The sequence below is a fragment of the Rattus norvegicus genome, chromosome 14 (genome assembly GCF_021556685.1).
Source record: "Rattus norvegicus strain SHRSP/BbbUtx chromosome 14, alternate assembly SHRSP_T2T, whole genome shotgun sequence".
NCBI classification, from domain to species: Eukaryota; Metazoa; Chordata; class Mammalia; order Rodentia; family Muridae; genus Rattus; species Rattus norvegicus.
This window is the reverse complement of record NC_141547.1, coordinates 5,923,132-5,951,093: the sequence shown is the minus strand read 5'-3', so window position 1 is coordinate 5,951,093 and position 27,962 is coordinate 5,923,132. Positions and strand designations below refer to the sequence as shown.

Here is a 27,962-nt window from a genome sequence, read left to right as displayed (position 1 = left end):
ACAATTCAGTGGCAACTTAGTAACAAGAAGGCTCCAGAGATTTAGCTAAAGTGCAGGGTCTGGGATCTGGCTCAGTCCAGAGGGCTCTCACCACAAGGAACAAAGACAGTTAAGGACATCAACTCTGTGTCTCTAAGGCAGTGAGAGGGTTTTCAACCTGTGGGTGGGTCCCGATTCTTTCATAGTAGTTGCCTGTCAGATGTCCTGAGTGCCAAATATTTACCTTACAGTTCATAATTGCAAAATCAAATTTATGAAGTAGTAATGAAATATTTTTATGGTTGGAGGCCACCACATGAGGTATTAAAGGGTTGCAGCATTAGGAAGGTTGCAAACCACAGCTTTGAGGGCTAGCAGTCTACCTAGGTTTGGTACACAATTAAAATGAAGGAAAATTGACTCTGCTGTCAGGAAACACCAGGAAAAGGCATCGGATCCCATTATAGGTGGTTGTGAGCCGCCATGTGGTTGCTGGGAATTGAACTCAGAACCTCTGGAAGAGCAGGCAGTGCTTTTAACCTCTGAGCCATCTCTCCAGCCCCCTCACCCCCTTCTTGTTAATTTCTTTGTGTTTGTCTACTCATTTATAGAAGGGTCTCATGTAGCCCAGGCTGGTCCCAAACTTTTCCAAAGATAACCTTTAATTCCTATTTTTTTTGCTTCCTCCTTCCAAGTGCTCAGATTACAGGTGTCCTCTGCTCAATTCCTCCCTCTCTTTTTTTTTTTTTTTAAGTTTTTAAAGATTTATTTATTCATTATGTATACCACATTCTGCCTGCATATATGATTGAAGGCCAGAAGAGGGCATCGGATCTCATTACAGATGGTTGTGAGCCACCATGTGGATGCTGGGAATTGAAATCAGGACCTCTGGAAGAGCAACCAGTGCTCTTAACCACTGAACCATCTCTCCAGCCCTCCTCCCTCTCTTTTTTTTAATGCCTGGATTTAGAATGTTTCGAGATATAAATTGACATCCCTTCATAGTACATTGTAGAATTTTTGTAGTCATGCATGCTGAGATATGACATTTTCCTTACGTTTAGTGCCTATGATGGGCAAGGATCTCAGGAACAGAACTTTGGTGACCTTTCAAAGGGCTTTATACTAAGGGGGATGGGAATTAACTACTTTTGTTAAAACAAGCTGGCCAGTGGGTGGTAGGTAAGCTACAGGGAGAGATTTATGAGCAACATCCTGTTCTGGAATCACTGCCTGGGACAGAAGAGGGGGAGCAACGGCCTTGTAAATCAGGACGGCAGCTCTGGGGTGGATGTCAGTCACTAGAGAGCCTGCATACCACGGGGCTGAGGACTCCCTCTGGGTCCAGCTCTTGAGTCCACATAGGTGTCGGTGCCAGTTAGGTGGGTCCATTTCCCTAAGGAGAAAACAGAGCTGAGCAAGACAAAGACGGATGCTACGGTGGCTAAAGCCACATGTAGTCTTGTCATTGCTTCCTGAATTGTGAAGAAAAGGAGAGGTGAGCCATTTGGGAGGGAGGAGGAGATGGGGTGTGTGGTGCTGGGTCTGATGTTGAACCCATCTCTCCACGGCTCCCTGCTTTGATTCTTTCATAGTTTGCAGCATCTTTGACTCAGCCGCAGGGTGTGAGTGAAACCTAACATCTTGATGGAAGGGTGAAGCCTTGACCTAAGTCCCCCTTTCCTCCAGTGAAGACAGATCCGTCCTTCAGCAGAACAGTGGATTCTGAGACCATGGCTCACCAGTTGAACACTCGATGTTCTTTCAGAATCAAGAGTTCAGTCCCAGGTCCCACACCAGCTCATACTGCCTGCAACACAATCTCCAAAAGGAGCCACTGTCTCAGGCCACCGTAGACATTGCACCCATTCCGGCAAATGGGCATGCATATGTGGTTTTTTTTGTTTTTTTTTTTTGTTTTTTTTTTTTTAACTTTAAAAAAAGTATAAGGTTGGGCTGGAGAGATGGCTCAATGGTTAAGAGCACTGACTGCTTTTCAGAGGCTCTGAGTTCAAATCCCAGCAACCACATGGGGGCTCACAACCATCTGTAATGGGATCTGATGCCCTCTTCTGGTGTGTCTGCAGACGGCTACAGTGTACTTAATAATAAGGTTGGAATGTATCTGGGTTGGCAGCGTGCCTGTCTAGCATGCACAAAGCCCTGAGTTTCATTCCTAGCATTGTATAAACTGGGTGTGGTGGTACTCTTAGGGTGGCAGTAGTAGCCACAGGCTAGTTCCGGGCTGGCCTGAAATTCCTGGGGTTCTTATAGGTAAATATAAGACCATGACCTGTGTTTGAAAGCCTACAAATTAAAAATGAAAGGATCCTGATTTTTACCAGGTATGAGATAATTTTCGTCCACCAGGTGTGATGGCACACCTCTTTCATCCCAGCACTCAGGAGGCAGAGGCAGGGGGAATCTGTGAAAATGAGTTTGAGGATAGGCAGGGCTACACAGAGAAATTCTCTCATGAAAAACAAAATTACTATTTCTTGCTAGATTAGTGGGCACGTCGTGGGTTTGGGAGTAGAGTACTTCAAGTTGTCCAATATAATTGCCCCTCTCCCATTTGTGTGCTTAGAGTCAATAGTTTTATGTTTTTAAGTTGTGAATAGAGATGTGCTTTATAGGAAAATTTATGACGCTACTCAGCTAAAATATTTTTTACACCGGTTCCACTTCCAGTGCTGCATGCACATCTGCACATACACGTGTGTGCACACATTCACAAATGTTATTTAATAAATGTCGAAAGCTAAGGGTTTATTCTTCTACTTCCCATAGAAAGTGAGACTGTCATTTAGTTACTGCATCGTCACTGATACAACCCCAAGGGAGAAGCTCTCCCACCCTGTGGTGGCTTGGCCCCTATGACAGTTCAATATGTCATAGTTGGTTCAATATGTACATGTAGGAGACTTGCTCACCCCATGTTGGCTGGAAATCCAACAGAGGGGCTGAAGGGGAGGCAGACTGAGACTTGAGCCCCAATATTCCCTTTAAGGGACTTTCTTGACTCTAGGTCCCATTTCCCAAAAGTGCTGCCACCTCTCAGAAGCCCTGCAGGTTGAGTAGAGTGTCAGGTGGGCAAGGAAGCAGCAAAGGGGTAGTGAGACTGGAGAGAGCATTGAGGAAGGAATCAGGTTCCCCAGGCTCAGGATTGGTAGGACATAGAAAGGGCCTGTAAGAGCTTTTTTTTTTTTAACAGGACATGAAAGTCACTAGGTTTCTTCCAGAGAAGCAACATGTCTGAGCACGTCTTATGTTGTAGTAGGCCATGGGGAAACCCCCTTGTAGTGGACAGGAATCTTACTTCCCTCTTACTTTCAGAGAAAACAGAAGTAGGAGAAGGGAAACCATTCCAGGGTTGGGGCTGGCTCTGTGTTCCCGGTAATCACTGTTTTGTTTTGTAAGCAGCTTGGCCAAGGTTTGATAAGGAATCACCACCATGGGACAGGCCTAGTAGAAAAGGAAGCTTTTTGAGGGAAGGGAAGGAGACCTAGGAAAGGGGTAGAGGCAGAAAAAAGTAAGGGGTTGGGGGTGAGGAATACAGAGATGGACAAGAAAGAGGGAGGAAGAGGCCATCCAGGAACATGTGGAAACAGAAGGGGGGGAATGGATGGATGAATGGATGGATAGACAGACAGACAAATACATGGGAACAGAGAGAGGATAGATAGGTAGATAGACAGACAGACAGACATAGATAAGAGCAGTCTTCTTTTACACCTAGCTCCTGGCAGGCAGCAGGGCAAGCTGTTGCTAGGTAACTAATAGGCAGAGTTTAGAGGAATTGCCAACATTTCTTTCTTTTTTTTTTTTATCTCATTAAAAACAAGGAAGTAGGAATTAGAGAGGTGGCTCAGCAGTTTAGAATTTGGAGTTCAGTTCTCCAAATACGATGGCTCACAACCATCTGTAGTGGGATCCGATGCCCTCTTCCTGCACACAGCACACCTAACATGCAGGTTTACCACTTGGATACATAAAGTAAGTTATTAAAAAACAAAGAACTACAGAGGGGTGATTGGTGGACTGGAGTTGTCTTCTTTAACTGTTTCCTACTGACTTTGGGGTAACGACTGTCTTTGGGAAACCTAAGGAAATTGGGATGTGTGTTAAATCCTGGAAGACAGTTGGCTGTTTCATTGCTATCTAGGGTCTCTGGAACCATCTGCAGCTAGGGAAGTACAGGCCCAGTATTAGTGTCTGGGAGGGTAGACCAGAGCACCTCTGGGCTGCTTCTCTGGAGCTGCCCTGGAGGAAGAAAATGAAGTTAAACAGACTCAGGACCATTTTCTTGAGTATACATTTGTAACCCTTAGGCCCATGGTCTTGATGTTTTGGGGAGGGGAGTCCCAAACTTAGGGAAATGGGGTGGGGAGGAATCCCACCCTCTGGAATAGGCAACAGATGGGGAACTCGGCCTATTGATTGACAGGGGTACTTATCTGGTCCAGTTGACCCATGAGAGGTAGATCGGAGGCTTACAAGAATCTTTTGACCTTTACAAAAGGGATGAATTCGTTAACTTCATGGATAGTCTTTAAGGTGAGCTGAGGGAAGACCTTTCTTGGACCAGAACGGGAAGAGGAGCTTCCCCCTCTCTCCAGAACACTGAGTGTATGTAAACCTAGTGTGAGAAATAGTTTTTGTTTTTGTTTTTAAAGATTTATTTTATGTATGTGAGTACACTGTCACTGTCTTCAGACACATCAGAAGAGGGTACCAGATCCTGTTACAGATGGTTGTGAGCCCCCATGTGGTTGCTGGGAATTGAAGTCAGGACCTCTGGAGGAGCAGTCAGTGCTCTTAACCACTGAGCCATCTTTCCAGCTTGGAGAAAAGCTCTGTATTCACCTGGACTGAGTTCTTGCCTAGGGGAGAGGAGCAGATGGATGATCCGGATGAGGAGTCTGGAACATAGTCTTCTATTGCAGGAATAATCTGTTACATTCTGAATGTCTCTCAGATCAGGGAAAGGTAGTGGGTTCAGCTGCAGGAGAAGGCTGGAGACATAGTTGCAACTACTCTGGCTAAGCTGGTAACAGAAAGGTAACCAGTGGCCCATACTGTGGCCAGGGAGAAGCAAGATAAGTTCATGTAGATTTCTGGGAGAAAGTACAGTAATATCTTCCTTCTGGAACTAACTGCAGGCAAGTGTAAAGACAGGCTTGTGACTGATTGGTTTAAGTAAAACGTTAATAGAATGTATTTTATTAAGATGTACTGTTTGGGGCTGAAGCCCTGGGTTCAATCCCTAGCACTGCCTACAAACTGGGTGTGGTGTCTCCCCTTGTAATTCCAGCACTCTGGAGTTAGAGGCTGGATGATCAAAAGCTCAAGACCTACTTGAGTATGTAGTAAATCTGAGGCTAGCCTGGGCAATTCAAAAACAAACACTATTTCTTTGTTTTGAAATCGAGTCTCAGTACGTACGTAGCCCTGGTAGACTTCGCAACTCAGAGACCTACCTGCCCTTCCCTCCCTAACACTGGATTAAAAGTGTGCACCACACCCATAAGTACTGTTTCTTTTTAAAGCAGTCGCTAGACATTTCAACTCGCTAACGGGGCGGCTGGCCTTGGATTCGCTGAGTGGCTGAGGCTGGTGTTTACAGGTGTTTCTCCCCGTGCCTGACTTGCAAATTTAAATTTAAGATTATATCTCCTGGGGCTGGGGATTTAGCTCAGTGGTAGAGCTCTTACCTAGGAAGCGCAAGGCCCTGGGTTCGGTCCCCAGCTCCGAAAAAAAAGAACCAAAAAAAAAAAAAAAGATTATATCTCCTGGTCATTGGCTAGCTAGAGCAGGGCCAGTCTGTAGAGAAAAGAAAGTTTAAAAAATGAAGGAATGTGGGAGAAAACAAAGAGATAACAGCACCTGCTCTGGGAGGTGTGGGAGGGGTCAGAGTCTAAGGCTCTTGACCTTGGTTACAGGTCTTGTAGGAAGGTTTGTAGATGGGAAGGTAGTGAGTCCTCAAGAGTTAACTTGGCAGGGGTTGGGGATTTAGCTCAGTGGTAGAGTGCTTGCCTAGGAAGGCCCTGGGTTCGGTCCCCAGCTCCGAAAAAAAAAAAAAAAAAAAAAAAAAAAAAAAAAAAAAGAGTTAACTTGGCAGGCTCTCGGTGCAGTGGATTAGCCCTGGTGAAGCTGGAGGTGGGAGACCGGTTAGGTCAGGTCCAGTGCCCATCACACCTGGCTGCTCTGGCTCCACTGGGAGGGGTTTGGAAAGTGTGGCTTCCAGGTGGTGGACTGTAGAAATGACCTGCAGAGCAGCCTGGTAGTTCGTGCTGTTTCACCTTGGCTTCCTCCTTCCATCTCTATTCCCCCCCACCCCCAGCCTTAAGTCCCTGTACTGTTTATTGCAGTGAGACAGTGTGTGCAGATAGCGCTACTGTTGAAAACTTTACAAGTACAGAGCCAGGGAGAAAATGTACTCCTTGCTTACGTCTGGATGGAGATGGACTTATAGTGAGAATAGGAACATCTAAGGAACACACACTGGCTTGAAGTCTTCTTGGGAGTCCTCCGTTTTAGAGAGTTAAAGCTTTCTTCATCAATGCCTGGAGACGTTGATAAAAGATAAAACCTGACTGCGGAGGGTCAGGATGATCGCTGAGGTGTGACTCAGTGCAGGGAAATCTCCTGTGCAGCCTGGGGGCCCAGGGAAGAGGCTGAGGCAAGAGAAGTGGAAGTTCAAGGCCAATCTGTGCTGTAGTCCGGACTGGAAGGCACTCTGGCTATACAATACCTGTCATAAAAACAAGCGGCCAAATGATGCTCTCTCTGTTTAGCCCAGGCTATCCTTCAAACTCCTGGCAACCAACCCCTGGGCACATGGGAAGGAAGCCTCACCCAGAATTCTCTTAGTACAGTTGGATTCTGCTATACCTAACAGTTAAACTGTCTCATTGAATAGAGACTTTTTTTTTAAAAAGATGCTTCAAATAAGAGTGTTAAGTAGCAATGAAATCTGTATGAATTGCCTTTGAGCTTAACCTTATGCCTCAACCCAAGCCTCTAACTATCTTAAAAATCTTAAACAAGATTCTGGACATTGTCTACAGACAAAACTTTGTCTTAACTCCCTTGTAACCTGGTACTGTAAGGATTCTTTCCATCCTTGTGACTCAGGGTTTTATCTTATCGGCCTGTCTTTCTATCTCGTGTACCTCAGAAACCATCCTAGGAGCTCTTTACCAAAAGAAGAAAAGGAAAAAAAGTCCTTAGAAATACTGAAAATCAGGCGAGGTGTGGTTTTGCATGTCTTTTGTCCCAGAGAGCCAGAGACCAGAGACCAGAGGATGGAGCTCTTTGAGAGTTTGATTTTTTTTTTTCAAGGCAGGATTTTTCTGTGCAGCCCAAGCTGGCCTTGAACTTATATCTACCTGCTGCCTCCCTAGCTCTGGGATTAAATGCTTGCATCCCATGTCTGACTATTAGTCTTTATATTAAGTTTATACTCTCTAGAGCCACTTACTGAGATGCTGTCTCAGGTTGCGTTCCTGTTTGTACCAGAACCACAAGCTGAGGCATTGTCTCGGCAACAATAAAACTATCTTTTCAGTAAACAGCTTTATGGAGCTGGGCAGTAGTGGCACACACCTTTAAAGCTAGCACTCAGAGGCAAAGACAGGCAAATCTCTGAGTTCAAAGCCAGCCTGGTCTACTAAGCAAGTTTCAGGACACACAGAAACCTTGCTAGGGTTAGGATTAGGGTAAAAAACTAAAACGAGGGCTGGAGAGATGGCTCAGTGGTTAAGAGCACTGACTGCTCTTCCAGAGGTCCTGAGTTCAATTCCCAGCACCCACATGGTGGCTCACAACCAATGGTAATGGGATCTGATGCCCAAGTCTGGTGTGTTTGACTGAAGAAAGCAACAGTGTACTCATGCATGTAAAATAAATAAATCAAAATTTAAAAAAAAGTTAAAAAAAAAAAAGAAAAAAACTAAAACGAAATGAAACAAATATTGCTTCACTCGGTCTTACCTTGAAATGCTTTTTTCTTTTTAAACTTAAAATTTTTATTTTATATGTTGTGAGTGTTTTGCCTACATGTATGTATGTGTATGTGCATATGTATGTATGTGTGTATGTGTGTATGTATGTGTGTGTATGTATGTTTGTGTGTATGTATGTGTGTGTATTGCATATGTATGTATGTTTGTGTGTATGTATGTATGTGTATCATATGCTGCTTAGTGCTCACAGAAGGCCAAAAGAGGGGGCGTCGAATCCTCCAGAACTGGAGTTCTGGTGGTTGTAAGTTACCACGTGGGTGCTGGGAATTGAACTAGACTCCTGCAGGAGCAGCCGGCTCTTAGGCTGTCTCTCCTGTCCCCAGGGCCCCTAAAGAAGAACCCCAAACTACCCAGGTTCCTTAGGGGGATAGGTATGAGGAAACCTATGATCTAGGGCTAGGTGCTAAAAATAAAATGAATATAAAACAGAAACATGACCTCCTGCTTTGTGGGACAGACAGACACCAACACTTTGCAGTTGACTTTACTCAGCTCAGGTGGGCTTGTTCCTAGCTCTGGTGGACAAAACCAATCAGAACGAACAAGTTGGGAGGATAGAAAAGTCAGGTTTAGATGAAGAGGTGACACGAGGAAAGCATAGAGGTAATTATCACAGGGTGAGTTAGGAGCCCTGGAGGAATGAGGAGGGAGAAGAATCCGGCCTGCAGGGTGGGGCTCAGTGCTGTGTGACGAGGAAGGCCACAGTGGCAAAAAAAAAAAAAAAAAAAAAAAGTGGCTTCTTTAGCTGTTCCGTAAGAGGAAAGGGTTTGGTGTCACACAGAAGCATGGCCTTAGAATTGTTTTCCCAGAACCTGAGAGTTCAGTGTGTTAGTCAGTGCAGAAACCAGAACCAAATAAATCCTCCGCTGGCTGGTGTCATAGCCTGCGGCGCGCTCTTGCCTAATGGGTGAACCAGATTAGGGTTGTTTTGTTTTCCCAGCCTATCCAAGCTTCGTGATTCTTATCTGCAACCCTGGGACAGTGATAAGCACCGGGGTCGTCAGAGCACTGATCTGACGTTGTTGGAACGTCGTCTAGCACGCAGCGACTTCCCAAGAAGTGCAGTAGTTGAGGGCACTTGTCCTCGCAATCGCAGTGAATTGAACCTGAGCCACCCGCACGGACTGCCTGCTGTGGTAGACATGAAGGAGCCTTTGCGCTTCAGAGGGACCGAGAGCGCATGGCCTCACCCGTTCCTTTTTGCCTCCTGCATAATTACCGGTTCCCTCACTTGAGTTCCCACAGCCCTTGCAACGCCATGCGTTTTCCCACTGTATTTTATGGCGTGTGCTTCTTGTTCAAGACCGAGCCCCTTGGGGTGTTACGGACTGACTGTGTTACTCATCTTCACATCCCAGTGCCAAAAGAAAGCCCTGCTCTGGCACATTCTGGGCACTTGATAAATGCTTGTTGAATTTATTTGAAAGGTTTGCCAGGGAGTTGCCCTAACTTATAATTCAGGAGAAAGGTCCTTCTGAGGGAGAAGTCTGGGCCTGTTGCTATGGGAGGCGTTCTGGCTCTTTCATGCAGCAAGTATTTATTGGGTGCCTACCGCGCATGGCGTTGTGGGGGATACTGCCGATGAGTCAAGCCCGCACTCTGCCCTGGGTTGTGTTGACTCTGATAGTCTAATTATGGGTGTGCTGGAGGCTGTAAGTGGTTGCTGATAGGGGTGTTGGGAAGCGCACTGAAGTGGTTTCCTTGTATCGGAGTTTTGTTTGGACGCGTAATTACTTTGATCAAAGAATCTTGGAGTTTTGTGTTTTCTTCCCACCACTTCTCATTTCTCAGGTTTCCTTTTTATATCGTGGCAGAGCCTGCCTGCTCAGGGGGCAGGGCTGATGAGCACACTTAAGCTTGTCTGGTGGATTTTAATCCTGAGTGGTTACAGCTCCATTTCTGTGAGGTGTAGGGAGGGATGTGCCCAAAGTATTTTCATGAGTTTTCTGGGACTTACTTCATAGCGATGGGCATCACGGTTTAGTCAGAAGTGCCTACTTACATGGTTCTCTCTCACAGCTGCTTTGAATCTTCTGGCAAATTTACCTCTGGGGTTTGTTTGTTTTTCTCTATAACTCCCTGGCACCTTCAAATGTCCCTACCCACCCCGTTTAACTGGAAAAGGCCAGCTCATTCTGTTTGGCTGTAAGGTTTTGCCCAGATGAGTTGTAAAACCCAGAAAACTTGCCCTCCCTTAGCCGAGAGGATTGTTCTCCCAGCAGGTTTGCATCAGGCCCTCTCAATTCTGTTCAGGGACTGCTGAACTCTTCCACTCTGGGATCCTACACTGCTCTGCCCACTGGCAAGTCCTGGTACACCAAAGCCCTCAGTAAATATGCCTGGATTAGACGGGCTGATAAGCATGAAGTGCGTGGCCAGCAGAAGCGTCTCCAAACTACCCAGGTTCATTAGGGAGATAGGCAATAGTTCTTTGTGGAATTTCCATTTGGAAAGTTCTAAAATATTCTGCCTGTTGGAGTTGTTGTTGTTTTATTTTTGGTTTTTCCAGATAGGGTTTCTCTACTAGCCCTAGCTGTCCTAAGCTCAACAGTTAGGGCTGTAGACCAGGCTGACCTCAAATTCAAAGACCTGTCTGCCTCGGCTTCCCAAGTGCTGGAATTAAAGGGGTGCACAGCCGCGCCCAGCTACTTGTCAAGAGTTATCGAAGTGTCAATTTAATATGGAAAAGTCCAGGAGTAAGACATGGTATAGAAATCTCACTGATCCACTAGACTGGCACTCACCCGGAGTTTGACAACATATATTGTTGCGAAGACTGGAGGAGGAGGTGCTGTCTGTGCAGGGGTGGGAGCACAGGTACACTTCCTAGCTCAGCAGCAGTGAAATCGCTTCTGGTCTTGGTCCCGTTTCTTGGCATCTTCAGACAGATAAATGCATTGTTCTGTGCTGATATGTCGACTGATGGGGGTAAGTCACTCATGATAAATGCTGAATAAATGTCCCACCCCTCAAAAAAACTCTGGTAATAAGAGGATATGGGGGCTGGGGAGATGATGGCTCAGTGGTTAAGAACACACACTGCTCTTGCAGAGGTACTGAGTTCAAATCCCAGCAACCACAGGGTGACTCACAACCACCTGTAATGAGATGCCTTTTTCTGGTGTGTCTGAAGATATATAGTAAATAAATCTTTTTAAAAAAGGAGAGAATATGGATTATAAGGAAGCTTGGGAACTGTTTAACCCCATTTTAAAAAGACCCTGAACACAACAACTACATTCGAAAACTAACTGGACAGTTTGTACTGTGACTCATTAAGAAATAGGTTTTGTTTTTTGTTTTTTTGTTTTTTTTTTTGGTTCTTTTTTTTTCGGAGCTGGGGACCGAACCCAGGGCCTTGCGCTTCCTAGGTAAGCGCTCTACCACTGAGCTAAATCCCCAGCCCCAAGAAATAGGTTTTTAAAAAAGATTTATTTATTTATTTATTTATTTATTTATTTATTTATTAAATGTCTATGAACACACTGTTGCTGTCTTCAGACACACCGGAAAAAGGCATCGAATCCCATTGCAGATGGTTGTGATTCACCATGTGGTTGGTGGGAATTGAACTCAGGACTTCCGGATAAGCAGCCAGCTCTGAGCCATCTCTCCAGCCCCTCCAAATAATAGTTTATAATTTAACTGCTCAACATTAAAGTATTTTTGGATGAGGTGGTAGCACTTTGCTTACATTATTTTAAAAGTCTCTACCTTTACCTACTTGAAACTGAAAAAATCATACTCCCAGAATTCCCTCGTATAAAATCAGGAAGAGGGCTCAGTGCCCGTTGGTTCATTCTGCCCTGTTCCTCCAGTTATCTAATTGGCAATCCCTCTTGCTTTTCTCCCTGGACTCTTCTGACATTGTGCAGGCTCCCACACTGCTTGTAGACAGGCTCCCATTAGGCTGTGTGTTTGTAGGGTAGAGACACTGTTCTGTCCCTAGCATCTACTGGCTCTGAAATAGGACCTTGAGTCGAGAGTTGGCCCTGAACTTGACAGTCTAGGGTTTGGAGCTGACATTGCCTCAGGTCTGTGTGTGGAAGGAAGCCCTGGTTCTTCAGTAGGTACCAACTTAGCTCCTCCTGAAGGCTGTGCAGCTTGTGTAAGGCAGGGGAACGTAAACAAAAGATCATTCATGAGTAAGCTGTTTGAGACAAGGAAAGTCAGGGCTGAGGGAAGTCATCTCTGGAAGGTTGCACACAACAACTGGACCTCTTGAACTCCCTAGGTCCCTCAAGAGCAGATTCAGATTGCCCATTAGCAGGTGTCATCCACAAGCAGCAGCGTCAGACACCGAAGAGAAGGAATCTCTTGCCAAGCATGTCTTGGGTAACATGTTACGGCTGTCAGGAAAGTTTACCAGAAAAAAAATTAGGGTTTAAGTTTTATGGGTTAGCAGGGTGAGATTGTCCAAAACTTCTCTAGAAACTTGCTCAAACTCCCAGAATAAAGAATAAAGGCATGGAGTTATAGAAAGGAAAGGTTTCCATTGTTCCTTTTGCTTTGGTTTTGTTTTGTTTTTCCTTTTATATTGTTGGTTGGAGACAGGGACCCACATATCCTAGGCTACAACTCCTGATGTAGCTGATTCTTTAAGCGACTTCTACTGCGCAAGTGCTGGGGTTACAGCTGTTTCACAAGCCCACCTGGCTTCCCTGTGATCTCTTGGGTACAGCTGTTGGAAATGATACTGTATCCCTGGCTCTCTGCAGCTGTCAATTGTTAACAGGCAGGTGTGGGGTGCTATTGAAATTGTCAGAGCCCAGGGGTTCTAAACCTTCCCAATGTTGCAACTCCTCCCTACAGTTCCTTGGGTTGTGATGACCCTATTATGTTAGTTGCTACTTCTTAACTGCAACTTTGCTATTGTCATGAATTGTAATTTCTGTTTTCTGATGGTCTTGGGTGACTTTTGTAAAAGTGTCATTTAACTCAAAGGGGTTGTGGCACACAGGTTAAGAACTGCTGGTGGCCTATTCACTTACCTATATCTGTAATGTGACTTTTGGTCACCATACTCCCTGAAACATAGTAAATAGTATTGGACAGTTTCTCCCTGCTAGCCCACAAGACTTAAGTCCTAAGGTTTTTTGTTTTTTGTTTTTTGTTTTTTGTTTTTCTGGTAAATTTTCATGACAGCTCTAACATGTTACCCAAGACATGCTTGGCAAAAGATTCCTTTTCTTCAGTGTCCGACGCTGCTGCTCATGGATGACACCTGATAGTATTTAATAGTATATTAAATAGCTTTCACAACCTTAGCTTTAGTCATCGGAAATTAGTAGGCATTCTTGATTCTAGGCACTGAACTTCTTTTAAACCCAAATATTTCTAGACCAAACCAACTCGAAAGTAACTTCACTTTGGTGTAGTGTTCCAAAACAGAGCTGGATGGCAGGAAACTTCTGGAAAGTTCTGGAACTATTTCCTCAATGTAATGGCTGTTCCTGTGTGTGTATGTGTGTAGGCGCACATGCATCTGTTTCTGTCTATTTTTCTCTTTGTGTGTGTGTGTGTCCATTTTTTTCAGTTTCATATAGCCTAGGCTGGTCTCAGATACGGCAGGGTAACCTTGAACTCCCAGATCTCCAGCCTTTCATTTCCCTAGTACTTGAATTTATGAATGCATCACTGTGCTCTGCTAACAGTAGCTTTAATATTTTTTGTGTAACTTTTTAGGTACCGTGTGTGTGTGTGTGTGTGTGTGTGTGTGTGTCCGTCTGTCCGTCCATCCATCTGTCTGTCTGTGGTGTCTGTCTTTCTGTCTGTCTGTCTCTTTGTGTATGTGTGAACCTGTGAGTGTGCACGATCATGGATGCTACAGCGTAGAGTGAGGTCACAATCTGTCTTCTACTGCATAGGCTCCCAGATCTAACTAGGGTTGTGACCTTGATCTATTGAGCTGGTCTAACAGCAGCTTCCCAAGAGGCTGTGGAGCATCCTGGTTCTGAGGCTGTTCACTGCTGTCAGGACCTTATCTCAGTCAGGCCCTTTACCAGATGATGACTGTGAGAAAGCTGGCCACCTCACCAGGCTTCCTTTCCTTATCTGTGTACTGCACGGGTGGCCACACACTGGGGGGGGGGGGGGGTGAAGGCTTGTGGTAGGAGGTGAGAGCCCCAAAAAGTAAGCATTGTCTAGCATGAAGCTTTGCCCTAGCTTTGAGGTGTCCTTTCCTTGTGGGGGCATTAACAAGCTTGTTATCAACAGGGAGTAGTTTTCAGTTCTGAGTTTCACCTTGACCAAATTCTAGATGGACTAGCAAGGGACTTCCATTATGAGAAGCTTCCTCTCTTTTCCCCTTTCTTTTTTGTGTGCTGGGGAAGTAATTCAGACATGCCGAAAATCCCCTATACGACTAAGCCTCCCACCCAAGCCCTGGTATTTCCTTAAATAGATCTTTTAACACAAGCTTTGGAATAATTATTGTTGTTATTATTTAATAATGATTTAATTAGTTCAATAAACTCTAGACTGGTCCCCAGCTCCGAAAAAAAGAACAAAAACAAAACAACAACAACAACAAAAAAACCTCTAGACTGTTTTTAAAAGATGTTATTAAACTTTGTGTGTGTGTGTGTGTGTGTGTGTGTGTGTGTTCGTGTATGTAGGGGTGCCCAAAGAGGTCAGAATAAGGAAGTTATGAGCCATTATGGAAGTGGAACTCAGGTCCTGTATTGGTCAGGGTTCTCTGGAGTCACAGAACCTATGAGTAGTCTCTGTATATTAAGGGAATTTGTCATTGTGACTTAAGGTCTGTAATATAACTAATCCAGTGATGGGCAGCTTCGGATGGGAAGTCCAGGAATCTAGTAGTTCAGTCCCACGATAGCTGTTTCAGTTGGCATCCGGTATAAGCTGGAATCCTGAAGAAATAGGTTCCAACAGATGTGTGGGCAAGCAGAGTCTTCCTTCTTCTGATGTCTTTATGAATGTAGGTCTCCAGCAGAAGGTGTGGCCCAGATTAAAGGTGTGTACCCCTGGATCTGGGACTTGGCTTTGTCTCAGGCTAACCTTGAACTCCGATCTCCTTGCCTTAGACTCCTGGGATTAGAGGTGTGTGTTACCTTGCCTGGGCCTAAGCTTTTCATGGCCTCTGCGCCTCAGGATCTGGCTTACAGGTGCCCTTCATCTCTGGATTGTAGCTTATTCTACCTAGAGTCAAGCTGAGACTCAGGAACAGCCATTACAGGTTCTCTGCAAGAGCACCTTTACCAGAACCAACTGATCTTGAAAATCTTTAGTTAATCTTCTATTCTTTATAATCATTCTGTTTCTAAGACATTCGTGACTTAGCTAGCCTTAGCTAAATTATTTAGCTCCATGAAGTCTTCCCAGTACTTGGGAAGCAAAAGCAATTCAAGTCTTCCTTGGTACACAGAGTTGGAGGCCAGCCTGGGCTACACGAGACTGCTCCACCCTCTTTAGAAAATGGAGATTCTTTGAGGTAATAAGTGCTTACGTGAAAGATAATCCCCCTCCTTGTCCATTTCTAGCCCAAGATTTACAATAAAAATTTTTCTATAGTGTTGCATAAGGCTTTAAAAATAATAGGGGTTTAATAAACGTTGGTTTTTATTTTATTTATTTTATTTGGTTTTGGTCTTGCTATATTTATGATTCAGATAAAAAGTAGAGATAGACAAAGGAAACTCTCCTGACCTTGGAAGAGGACCTTGGCTTTGGACACAGTCAAATTCACATCCCCAAATTAGGGTCTGAATTGCTTGGTTTCAAACATTTACTATAAAATAAACCCAGCACACTTAGGACTGACTGGGCATCACAGAGCACGCCAGGAGTTGATGGAATCCCATTTGCGTGTGAGATGCCAAATCTTAGCGTAGTTCAGAAGCAATGAAGCGCTGAGAATTGTATGTACGCCCCTTCCTCTGAGGCCAAACATCCCCCAGAGACTTGGAAATATTCCCTACCTTTCAATTCTTAACACCCCTCCCTCACCCCCACTCCCACCCCACCCTCACCCCACCCCCACCCTCACCTCTACCCCCACCTCACCCTCACCCCCTCCCCACCCTCACCCCACCCCCACCCTCACCTCTACCCCCACCTCACCCTCACCCCCTTATTGTTTTCCTGTGTCTTCAAGAAAAATTTCTAGTAGTTTGGAGCTAGGAAAAAAACTAAAAAAGAGATGGCTGTCTTAGACTGACTGGAATAATTACTTTGGTGTTTCTCTCTCTCTCTCTCTCTCTCTCTCTCTCTCTCTCTCTCTCTCTCTCTCTCTCTGTGTGTGTGTGTGTGTGTGTGTGTGTGTCTGTCTCTGTGTTTCTCTCTGCCTTTTGTCTCTGTCTCTCTGAGACAGGGTATCCTGCTATAGCCCAAGCTAATCTTCAACTCTCAATTCCCCTGCCTCAGCCTCCTGAGTGCCTGGTAGTCGCTTACTTTTGAGAGTTCACAGAATGTCCCATGTGTTATGGCATGGCACTTCTCAGATTGCAATGGATGCTAGAGCTTCCTGGGAATTGTGTGAAAATGCATGCTTTCATCTAGTAGACTTGAGGGGGAGCCTTAGACTACCTGAAAAACCAGAAGCCAGTGTTAAGGGGATGGTAAGGGAGTGGTGGCTTCTTTTCAGTGGCCACATCTCCCAGAATGGAGATTCTAAAGGTAGGACATTTTAAAAGTCCTGAGGACATTTAACAAAAAAGAAAATACTGACTCATAGCTCCCACCCTCAGACAGTTATTGACCTGGGTGTGGCTGCCAAGTGGAAGGCTGACCTGGGATTCTCACCTGCAGCCAGCTGTGAACCGTGACGCACGGATGGTGGGGAAACACGTGCCATCAGAATGGGGATGTGAAACCTAGGGAATGATGGTGTATTGGCTAAGAGCACACACTTCCTCTTGCAAAGAACCCAGGTTTGTTCCTAGCACCTGCAAAGCAATTCTTCACAGCTCTCCATGGGCAGGCGGTGGTGGTGTCCCTGGTTCCTGTTACATATTGGGAAGCGTTCTCCAGTCCTCACTAGCTCCTGTATCAGTCAGAATCCTTGGGTGATTTAAGCCTTGTGGAAGTCATTCTGGGGGCCTTACCTGAAACTCCCACGGGGAGCAGGACCTCGAATTATCTGCAGTCATGGCTGAGTTCTGCCTGTTATCCACTCCCTGGAGTATTTGTCTCTCCACCCCAGGGAACAGACTTTCTTTCTCCTTATCGTGAATTGATGTGTGCGTGGGCTGGGGCATGCGGTAGGTAGGGGTGTGTGGAGGGTGAGACTGCCGGCTGGCTTCTGAGAAGAGCTAAGTGTGATGGAGTTTGTGCGATGGTAGTGGAGTCTGCATCCGTAGAAGAAGGGAAAGGACCCAAGTGAAGTATATCTGTGGGCAGAGGAAATACTTGTCGAAATACAACAAAGGAAAAGGAAAGGGAGAGGGAGGATCCGAGGGTAGGGCTATGGCTCAGTGGTGCAGCCTTCACCTGCTGTACTGAGGTGTGGGATTCAGTCCTAAGCACCCTATGAACTAATGCATAAACAAACAAAACCTACAGGTCAGCTCCGGTTTGGTTTCTGTTGCAGTGATCCCGTTGGTACTCTAATTAAAAACATTTTAAGGGAGAAAGGGCTCCTTCTGGCTCAAGGTTCAAGGGTGCAGTCCCTCATGGTGTGGAAATCTAAGGCAGCAGGAACCTGAAGTAGCTGGTCACACCACATCCATGATCAGGAAACAAATAGCAGCGCCCTTTCTCGAATGCAGTTTCTCAAATGCAATTGTCAGGGAATGGTGCCGCCCATAGTGGGCCGTCTTCTCACCCCAGTAGAGTCAAGGTCAGCCTGAATAGCCGCTCCCAGAGAGGCCCATCTCCCAGATGATTCCAGATTCTGTCAAATCGACAGTTAAACACTAACCATCAAAGACCTCCCCATCCCCACCCTGTGCTTTCCTTGTCCTAAGAGGTGTCTGGGGGTTGGTGGAAAGGATGGATTTTTAATTAGAGAGACAGTAAGGGACAAAGATGAAGGGTGGTAAGGCAGGGTTGGGGGAGTATTCAGACCAACCGTGGCCCTGTTGAGCTGGATACCCTTAGGGATTGTCCCGGCAATGGCAGGTGTCTCTGCTGGCTCTGGCTCTTTGACATCTGCATTTGCATCTGTATCGTCTGTAGTTTCGTCTCCTGTGTCCTGCCTTCGCACTGGCTCTTGTCACGGTTGTCTTGCTTCTGCTATGCAAAAGCACAGGGAGCTCAAGTCTTCTTTAAGGGTTTACTGCTGACTGTGACAGTTAAGAAAAAAAAAACACGTGACCTGGTAATGTCTAGTTTTGTGGTATTCAAATTCTTCACGATCTGCTAATGAGGAACACCCCTTGAGCTCTAACCTCTGCAGACAGGAAGTGATGGAGGCCTTTCCTAGTCTCCTTTTGGTTGAGATCTTGTGGGTTTCCTCTCTCTGGGGAAACTGTTCTTTGCAAACCAAAGATACAGCTACAGTGGGGCGATCTGTGCATGTCTTTTGGCTGCCCAGGTGTAGTCACACTAAGCGTCAGGTTTTTTTGGGTAAACTCCCAAGTGTCCTCTCCTGCCCTGGGGCCTGTTTGGAGGGGTTACCAAGGATGGCTTTGTAGAGAGCTTGAGGCTTTCTTCCAGTTGTGCACTCTGTCACCTGTTGGTGAGGACTATAGAGTCTCATTCTGGATCTTGGGTATGTGAGGGGAAAGGATGGTAAAGCCAGAGGGATTGCCCACAAAAATTAGAGCCTTGTCATGTGAATCCTCAGAGAGTATTTCACCACGGGACTCTGGCATCACAGAGGAAAGAGACTTCGTTTCGACTAAGTAGAGAGAGAGAGAGAGGGGCTAGATGATAGCTGTTTTGTTTATTTGTTTTTGCTTTTTCAGACACGGTTTTTAAACTGTGCAGCCCTGTTGGCCTCAAACTCAAGAGATTTGCTTGCCTCTGTCTCCCCAAGGCTGGCATTAAAGGTGTGCACCAACGGCCTCTAGATGATAGCTTTTAAAGAGGGGAAAGTGTTTCTGTCTGTTTTATTTTCACTAAAATGCCTGGTTCTGGTGCTGGGGCAGGGAGAGTAAGAGGGTGATCCAGAAAATATCAAATAACCCAGAAGGAGAAGTGGGTGAGGCTGAACCGGTTGTAATCCAGTGCACGTGACCCCCGTAAATGTGAACCATTCCATACTTGGCTTGGACAATTCTTTCACACTGGCTCCTTGTCACTTACTTGGACCTCTTCCTTCTGTTTCTGTCTCGCCTACTTCTCTGTGGACTTTTATTTTATTTTCTTTTGTTTTATTTTTATTTCATTTCATTTTCGGTGTGTGTGGCAATTTCTCTGGCTTTTTTTTTTTTTTTTTTTTTCGGAGCTGGGGATCGAACCCAGGGCCTTGCGCTTGCTAGGCAAGTGCTCTACCACTGAGCTAAATCCCCAACCCCAAATTTCTCTGGCTTTACAGTCCTTTCTGCTTAAACATCCAGGACGGGGACCCTGACTAAGGGAGTAGATTACAGAGTCGATGTTTTCAATTTTATATCACTATTACTATTGTTGCGAACCTGCCACAGTGCTCTGTGTAGGTTTCTCTCTCTCCACCTGCTGTTACTCGGGTAGCTATGCTTAACAGCGCCAGTGTCTTTACTCTCTTGAGGTGTATCCTGGGAGGATTTACAGGAAGATTTCGGGCGGTTATTACAATGTATCTACAATACATTGTAATCTACAATACATTGTATCTACATTGTATCTACAATACATTGCGGTATCTACAATGTACTCAGACATGGGTTACAGCCAATAGACGTCTTTATTAGCTGGCCAGCGAGTAACCACAGCGAGTGTTCAGGATCCCAGTGTGGCACCGAGCCTTTCTCAGAATGGGGTTTTTAAAGCACAGTGACTATATCCTGGGTTGACATACTTAAGTTAACGGGACTGGCTAGCTAGAAGTGGACCTACAGAAGCCAAAACGCAACATTAGTACTTCCGCAGAACTATGGGCTCTGATGGATTAGGTCTTTGTTTTCTTTTTGGCCAGAGCTACTGGCGTTACAGCCCGAAGGGCCCTTCCATTATGGAGTCAGCTGTGTTAAGGGCCTGTTACAGGACCACATTTCAAACATGGCGCTGAGCCCTTACCACTCTTTAAGGGATGGACAGACTGAGAAGAGACAGAGCAGCTGACAGACTCCCTTGCACCGTCAAGGTCATAGAAAAAGGAAGGACTGAGGAACTCCCAGTACAGTGCCTATGTGATATGGGTTGGTTCAGAAGAGAAAATTAATGGGGAAAAAAAATGAACTCAAAATGTGGAGTTTAGCTCATATGGCTGCCCCAACGTTGATTTCTTAGTTTTAAGGAATGCTACTAGAAGATACAAAGGAGAGGCGCTAACGGGGAGGGGGGGTTGGGGAATCGTGGGATACCCTTTGTAATCTTCAGATATAGAAATACTTTGACTGTATTTAGAGAGACACAGGTCTCACTATGTATCCCTGGCTGACCTTGAACACTCAAGATGGCCTGTCTTTCCAGAGTTCTGGAACTAAAGGGTGAGCTTCTGTGTGTGTGTGTGTGTGTGTGTGTGTGTGTGTGTGTGTGTGGGTGGTGGTGGTGGTGGTGGTGGTGGTGGTGGTGGTGGTGGTGGTGGTATGCGCCTGCTTTCTCTGCAGTTGAGGCAGGAAGACTCTGAGGTCAAAGGAGATCTTACTTAAAAACTGTATGTAGGCTGGGTATGGCGGTGGGCGCCTTCAATCCCAGCACTTTGGGAGGCTGAAGCTGGTGGATCTCTGTGAGGCTAGCCTGGGCTACATAGTGAGTTCCAGGCTAGCCAGAGCTACATAATAGATAGGCCCCGTCTAAAAACAAAGGAAAACACATCCACAAATAAGTATTAAAAGCGCCAAAGTGTCCTCGTGTGTTGTTGACTTAATGGGGAAGTGAAACTTTGAGCTAAGAACTCGTTCGAGGGCGGAAGTGAAGAGAGTTGGTGGAGGGGCCAACTAGAAGGCTGTAGGATTACAGAGTGGAAGGTGAGTATTGGTGAAGCAGAGAGAACAGCTGAAAAGGGCGAGTGCCTCTTCAAAAGTGTTGCAAAGTCTCAAGTCCTCCTTCCCAAGCCAGTGCAATCTCATCTGCTGTCAAAGGAATTCTGAGAGGCCGGCTGGCTGGCCCTCCTTTCATGTTCTCCCCAGTGCCTGTTAGGTTAGGAGGGAGGGCTGGCGAAGGCCTTGCTACCCGGTGTGTTGAATGAGGAGCCCCGTGTGGATACTTGTTGAGCTCCAGGCCTGGGACCCACCCACCCTCTGGAGAGAACAGTCCCTTGGAAGTGGCCCTGTTCTTAACCCTGGCAATGCACCGTTTCAGATCAATTTGGGATGGATTAGAGGATTGCTTTTCCCCATCCACAGGAGGTGGCGGGCGGAAATGAGAGGGAGCGAGTCGTGTCTGTAACAAAGAAGGCACTTGGGGCTGGGAGGAGAGGGCATTTGGACCTGGAAATAGATTTCCTTAAATCCCACTTTGCCCTCACCCATGCTGTAAACTGCGGTGAAAGAGAGGTGTGTGGAGTAATGGCTGTTTCTTGCCTGCAGCTCAGCCCTTCAGGGAGGATGTCTTTAACCCCAACCACCTGCCTCTCTCTGCTTTCCTATGTCTGATCTGGTTTTATTGTCCTAGAGTCTGGGATACTTCTTTTGGCAAAGTGATTTTTGACCACATCCTCTTCAACAACAACAGCCTGAGATGAAGTGACAGTTCTTGTGTGACTTTCAGGCCGCTCTGATCCCTAACACTCACATGACCATTGTAATATTGTAATTTCTCTCTCTCTCTCTCTCTCTCTCTCTCTCATATATATATATATATATATATATATATATATATATATATATATATATATATATATATATTATTCTAGAGTGAATAAGGCAACCTGCTTAAAAATTATATATATAATATTGACTATGGGGTGTGGTGGTATAGGCCAGGACCAGAGGAAGATTAGTGCAAACTCTAGGCCATTCTCGTCTACAAAGCAAGTGTTTGGAGTGTTTTAACGATTTTTTTTGGTTCTTTTTTTTCAGAGCTGGGGACCGAACCCAGGGCCTTGCGCTTCCTAGGCAAGCGCTCTACCACTGAGCTAAATCCCCAACCCCTGGAGTGTTTTTTTTTTTTTTCCGGAGCTGGGGAGCTGGGGACCGAACCCAGGGCCTTGTGCTTGCTAGGCAAGCGCTCTACCACTGAGCTAAATCCCCAACCCCCCCCCCCCCCTGGAGTGTTTTAAATATGCATCTGAAAGTCTATCTGTGTGTTTATCAAATAAATAGTGGAGTGTTTCCCTCAGGGTTCTGATTTCCCGGTCCTTCTCTCCTCTTCTCTTCCCATCTCCTCCCACCTTTCTCCTTATCTCTCCACTCTGTTGTTCTCTTTCTCTCCTAGCTTCTTGGGACAGGGTCTCTTATAGTCTAGGTCCTTCCAACTGGCTGTGCTGTCCAGTACGGCATTAAACTGCCGATCCTCTTGCGTCAGTGAATGACGACTTAACTATCGCTTATCTCGGACAAACTCAGTTGAGTTGGTGATTCTATTTAAGAACTATCTAGCAGGGCTACGGCTTGAAATCCTGCCTGACACACACATGCTGTGGGCTTGAATCACATCTACTGTGTGTTGTTAGCATTACGTGCACAGGAGAGAGTTACTTTTAAAGCTCATTAATTTAAAAAGCTAATGAAAAGGTCTTACCAGCATTCAGGAGGTACAATGATTACCCACTCACCTTGTAAAACCTGCCCTCTCTGCTAACTTGAGCACCCCGGGCTCCGTGGGAGTAAGGTAGAAATGGAAAGTTGTTCTTCTGTTGTGTGGGTGATTTGTGCTGTGTTGTCCCACAGTAGCTTTCTCTCATTAAGAGAACATCTGCTGGATAATAAGGCAACTCTACATTTAAACCTTTTAATGAATCAATTATTAATTGGGATAGTCTTCTACGTAGTTTTTGGCTGGCTTAGAACTTGCCACATAGACCAGGCCTCAAAGTGACCCACTTTCCTCTGCCTCTGCCTGTGTGCTGGAACTAAAGGTGTACGTCATTTCTGCAGCTAGACTTCAGCAGGCTTGATCTTAGGTGCTCCCGAGACAAATATCAGGGAAACTGAGCCTCACCAAGGTATGGCTTCCAAGGATTTTGTATGGTCTAAGCCTCTCAAGTGGGCTTTGTTTACTTTTATTGCTGAACTAAACCTTGGGTCCTGTACATGGAGATTGTAGAGTACGTGGTACCAAGTGCCATTCTGGCCTCTCGGTAATTTACTCCCAGCATCCTCTGGGGCAGAGTCTCCTGGACTTCTCCTAGTATGAGTAGATTATTAGTGAGATTTTTGGAGTATTCTGACTTACATTACAAACTACTTAGCATTCAGGGACTCTTATAAGGTCTAATTCAAATCCTATTCCATTTCCATGTAGATATTTGCTGTATTTTTCTTGTCATTTTATATTTAAATTGTCTCAACAATTCTCTGTTGAGAGATGAGAGTGTAGTCACTTGTTTATTTATTTTGCGGCGTGAGGGTCAGACAAACGATGCCCTGGTGTAGCTAGGAAGGCTCTGCCAAGCCATACGCAACCTGAAAATAAATTTAAAAAAATGTTTTATTAGATAGATTCTCATATGTAATGCTGGCTGGTCTGGAACATGGAGCTCTGCCTGCCTCTGCTTCCTGAGTGCTGGGTTAAAGGTATATGTGACTGTGTCCAACCTATTTTTGCCATCCACATCTCGATAAATTTTTAGTGATTTTTATTTTATAATAAATCTGTACAGGGTTGAAACAGGACTATGCATGCAGAAGAAAGGTGTGAGATGCTGGTTTTCTTCAGATGGGCCTTTCTCCTAAGTATAATACTAATGCCATTTATAGCAGATTTTGAATGAATGACATCATACGTCCCTTAGAAAATGGTTTAGTGTTTCCATAGAATTATGTGTATCATTTTGTATGTCTTTAAGTTTGTTTGTTTGGTGTTTGAGACAGGGTTTCTTTGTGTAGCCCTGACTATACTGGAATTAGATCTGCCTTCCTGAATGCTGAAGTTAAAGGCCTATACCACCACAACCTGTCCTGTTTTATTTCATGAACTATCTCTATACAGTCCAAGAAAGTCTTGAGATTTTGATCCTCCCGCGTCAGCCTCCAAGGCAGCTGGGTAAAATTATTGGTGTGAGTCTCTCCTTCCAGGAAGTTATTTTTATAGCATCGTTCTCAAACTCTCAAGAGGATCTCTCACCTACTCATGGAGGGTTTCTAAATGCTGATTTACTTATTTTTATGTGTATGAGTGGTCTGTGTGCATGTATACCTGTATGCCACGTGTGTGCCTGATTCCTGCAAACAGAGGACGAAGGTTTCTGATCCCTTGGAACTGGAGTTAAGGACACCTAAGGGCTACAACATGGATGCTAAGAGAGAGATTGAACCTGGGTCCTCTGGAAGAGCAGATGAGCCCTCTCTCCAGTCCCTCAGGCATGATTTTGGAACCTATTGCTCTTTAAGTCTAGCAGGTGCTGTGAATCTCTTTCTCTGTTGTCATGGTGCTCCGACAGTTTAGGAGACTGCCTCACCTGTGGCAAGCTTCCCCAAATGCTTAGAAGGTAAAACCTTATCTTTGCAATAAACACTGAAAGTTGTTTTCCTAGAAGAGAGACTTGCCGGATGCCCAAGTCAGAAAACCTGTGAATTGTTATCTCAAGGAGACATGGTCCACGAAGAAACAACTAGTTCTGGTTGGTTTCTCTCTCCAGTCACTTTCACACGGGATCAGCCTCAGGGCCGCTGCTGTGCTTCTGAGCTCAGAACAGGGCTTTCTGTGCACTTTCTGTTTTGTCAGAAAGAGGAGGAGGAGGAGGAAGAATAGGAGGAGGGGGGAGGGGGAGGAAGGGAGAGACAGGGGAAAAAAAAAAGACCCGTACTTCAGAGTCAAGATTCAAAGGACTAGTTACCTCATCAAGGGCATTCCTAAAGTACACGAGTTCCCCAAACTACTAATGTACGTGGCGAAGAGAGCGGTGGCTGGCAAGTAGCCTCACTTGCTACCACAGCCTTCATTCCTGTGAAGGCGTCAGTCGTTCTCCACCAGTAGAGCTAAAGCCAGCGGAGTGAAAGACAAGCATTGTCTTGTGTTCTTATGTAAGTGGTTCTAACCTCTGAGAGGCCCTCCCAGGAGTCTGGAGACCTTACATTGCAGTTAGTGCGGAACCTTGCAGTCTTTAGGAACTGGGCTATCAGTTACATGAACAATATAATGCGGTGAGTCCCTGGTCGAACCCGGAGCGCACCAAGGAAGTGTCCTTTCATCAGCAGGCTGGTCCTGAATGCCCAAGTTAAGTCTTCTCCCTGCCTTTCGGCCCACCGTCGTTCTAGCCGCTTCCCAGGCAAAGCCTGGTGTCTTTCCTGTGTCTGAGTTGACGCAATTTTCGATTGTGCTTTCGAGCGTTTACGTTGGTTTGCATCATGGTTTTTGTTTGGGGAGGGAAGCAATTCTTTTAATTTATTAGCGGACTTCCCTGAATGGCTGTCTTCTGTGTAATCCGCATATTGCCCCAAGAGGGAAGTCGTTGTATAAACACTTGTTTCTGGGCACTTTCAAAACTGAAAGCAAAGTTGAAGAAGGGTTGCTTGCGGATCTCCGATGTTTCCGAGGGCAAGCCCCGCGGGGGCGGCCAGAAGCAGCGAGGGCCGTGATCGAGTGCTCCCACTCCCGGCACACCCCCACGGCAGCGGGACCCCGAGGTCCCAGCCCGAGCGCTGGGGTCTCTGCAGCGCGCGTTTCCACCCGGCGGAGCCGGAGGTAGTGGCGGCCAAGCGCGCTGCCCTTAAAAGGAGGCGGGCCGTACCACCGCGGAGCCCGCGGGGGGGTCCCGGCAAGCTCGAGCACTCGAGGGGAGCCGAGCGCCGCGCTCATCGCCCTCGAAGTGCGGGCGAACCGGGAGTGGGGACCCCGCCGCGGGTGGCGCCCACGCACCGCTCGGTCTCTGGTGACCCGAGAGTGCCCCAGGGCGACGGGGAGCGCTGCTCCCCGGGCTCTAGGGAGGTGCGGCTCGCCCGGCGGCCCCCGGTGCCCGGATGTCCGTCAGGCTCGGCGCGAGCTGAGGCTCGGGGGGGGGGGGGGGGCGGAGGCGGTGCTGAGGACGCAGAGCTGAGGACGCGGCGGCAGAGAGCGCTGCGTCTGCCCGGCAGTATCGCCGACGGCTGGGGCCGATGCTGAACCCAGAGCTGGTGGTGGGAGCCCGCGGGGCGAGCGCGCTGATGGACTTGGGACGCCAGGCAGTGTGAGCCGAGCCATGGCAGCCCACTCCAGGTGAGGCTTGCGCAGGGGGCGTCAGGGACCCGAGAGTGGCCACGGGGCCGGGGCAGGGGCGGCGCGGGTGGGAGTGAGGAGACGTCGGGGGGCGGGGACCGCAGGAAGCCGCTGGATCGCTGCTATCTCATCCCCGGAGTGTCGGGCAGAAAACAGTGTCTGCACCGGGTGCAAAGGGACCGCCCGGAAAGTTGAGGTTAAAGATCCCGTTTCTGACCCGAAGAACTGTTATTTTCGGGAAGTGAAGTTGGTTTCTCGGGTCTGCCGGAGCCTGGATTTTCATTGGCGTGCCCTGTGCACTCTCATCCGGCTCTCCTAGTTGGCCATTTGGCGTCGTCAGAAGTTTGGAAGCGCACTTAATGGAAACTAAAATTCGCCCTGGAGAGAGAGGGAAATTTGCCTGGTGAGCAATGAAGATTTTTTTCCCTGCTAGAATGTACGATTCCACATAAAACGGCACAGTCGGAGTGAATCTGCTGAGTAGGCAAAGGCCGGAATGCGACGGGTTGGTGAAGGGGAGTCTGGCTAATGACCCGCAGTTGCTGTCAGGGGAGCGCCCTGTACAGCAAGGGCCGAGTCCTGCCTTCTCTGGGGTTTGCAGGTTTAAGAAGGAACCTTAAAATTTGACCGCGCACCGGTGATTGCCCCAAGATTCAGGGTGTTGGGTTTCATCCGGCTTTGGTCTCTACAGCTGTTGGTAGTCAGGGAAAACGGGGCCGCCGTATCTTTTCAAAACTTTCTTTCGCCAGAAGGCAGTGTGGCTGCTGACAGGTTTACAATTATGGAAAGGCTCTTTAGTCTAATACTTGATTCGGGATAGTGATTTGGTGACCTATCTGGACGCTGAGCTGAACTAATTTTAGGTCTGAAGATCATGGAGGGCAGTAGATTTGTAAACGTTAGAGACTGAGTAGATATAACTTGAATTTTTCTAAGAGATAAAACTTTCTAGGAAGGAACTTCTCTAAATAGAAAACCCCCTAAGTGCGTTTTACTTTAAAAACAAGTTTAATCCTTTCAAACTGGCTTAATGGTGTCTCCATTTTATTGGGTGTTGGAAGGAAGGGGTTCCTAAGGGAACAAAGGAATGGGGAACAGAAGTTGCATCTTTATAAAACCTTTTGCTAAATGCTAACCAAAAAGTAACGTTTAGCTTTTAGCATAAACAGAACCTGTAGATTTTCGTAACATCACAGTGACTGCAATGCCTTCAATCCCTAACGTTTCCCATCGCTTCAAATTAAGGAGCCGTTTGTCTTCCTTGGCTAGTAATAAAAATATGCTATTTTAGCAGGATATGGTTGCCCACGCCTTTAATCCCAGAACTCGCCTTTAATCCCAGCACTCAGAAGGCAGAGGCAGGAGGATCCCCATGAGTTCTGGGGAAAGCCTGATCTACAAGGAGAGTTGCAGGACAGCCAGAGCTGTTACACAGAGAAACTCTGTCTCAACACCCCCCAAACTATTTTCGCTACTTTGTCAGTAATGCATTTTAGTAAAGACTCTTCTAGATCATTTGTTTCCTTTGTATTGTGTAATTTACTTGTATTAAATATATTACCCCCAGAGTGCCCCTAAGAATCGCACTGCCCCAGGATCCCGTGGCAAACA

At 46.4% G+C, this 27,962-nt stretch overlaps 1 protein-coding gene and 1 long non-coding RNA gene across 5 annotated transcripts in view; both read left to right on the top strand.

Moving 5' to 3' along the window:
• Window positions 1-27,962, top strand: part of Aff1 (ALF transcription elongation factor 1) — a 162,600-nt gene that overhangs the window by 33,603 nt on the left and 101,035 nt on the right. The window contains 1 exon segment of one of the 4 annotated variants that reach the window (NM_001437107.1): window positions 26,186-26,351. In NM_001437107.1, coding sequence (NP_001424036.1) covers window positions 26,335-26,351 — 17 coding nt within the window. In that variant the 5' untranslated portion in view covers window positions 26,186-26,334. 4 annotated transcript variants of the gene reach the window in all.
• LOC148001199 (uncharacterized) lies at window positions 7-5,785 on the top strand. The gene is made up of 2 exons (XR_015637252.1): window positions 7-5,085; window positions 5,353-5,785. It is a non-coding gene; the product is annotated as an uncharacterized LOC148001199 (long non-coding RNA).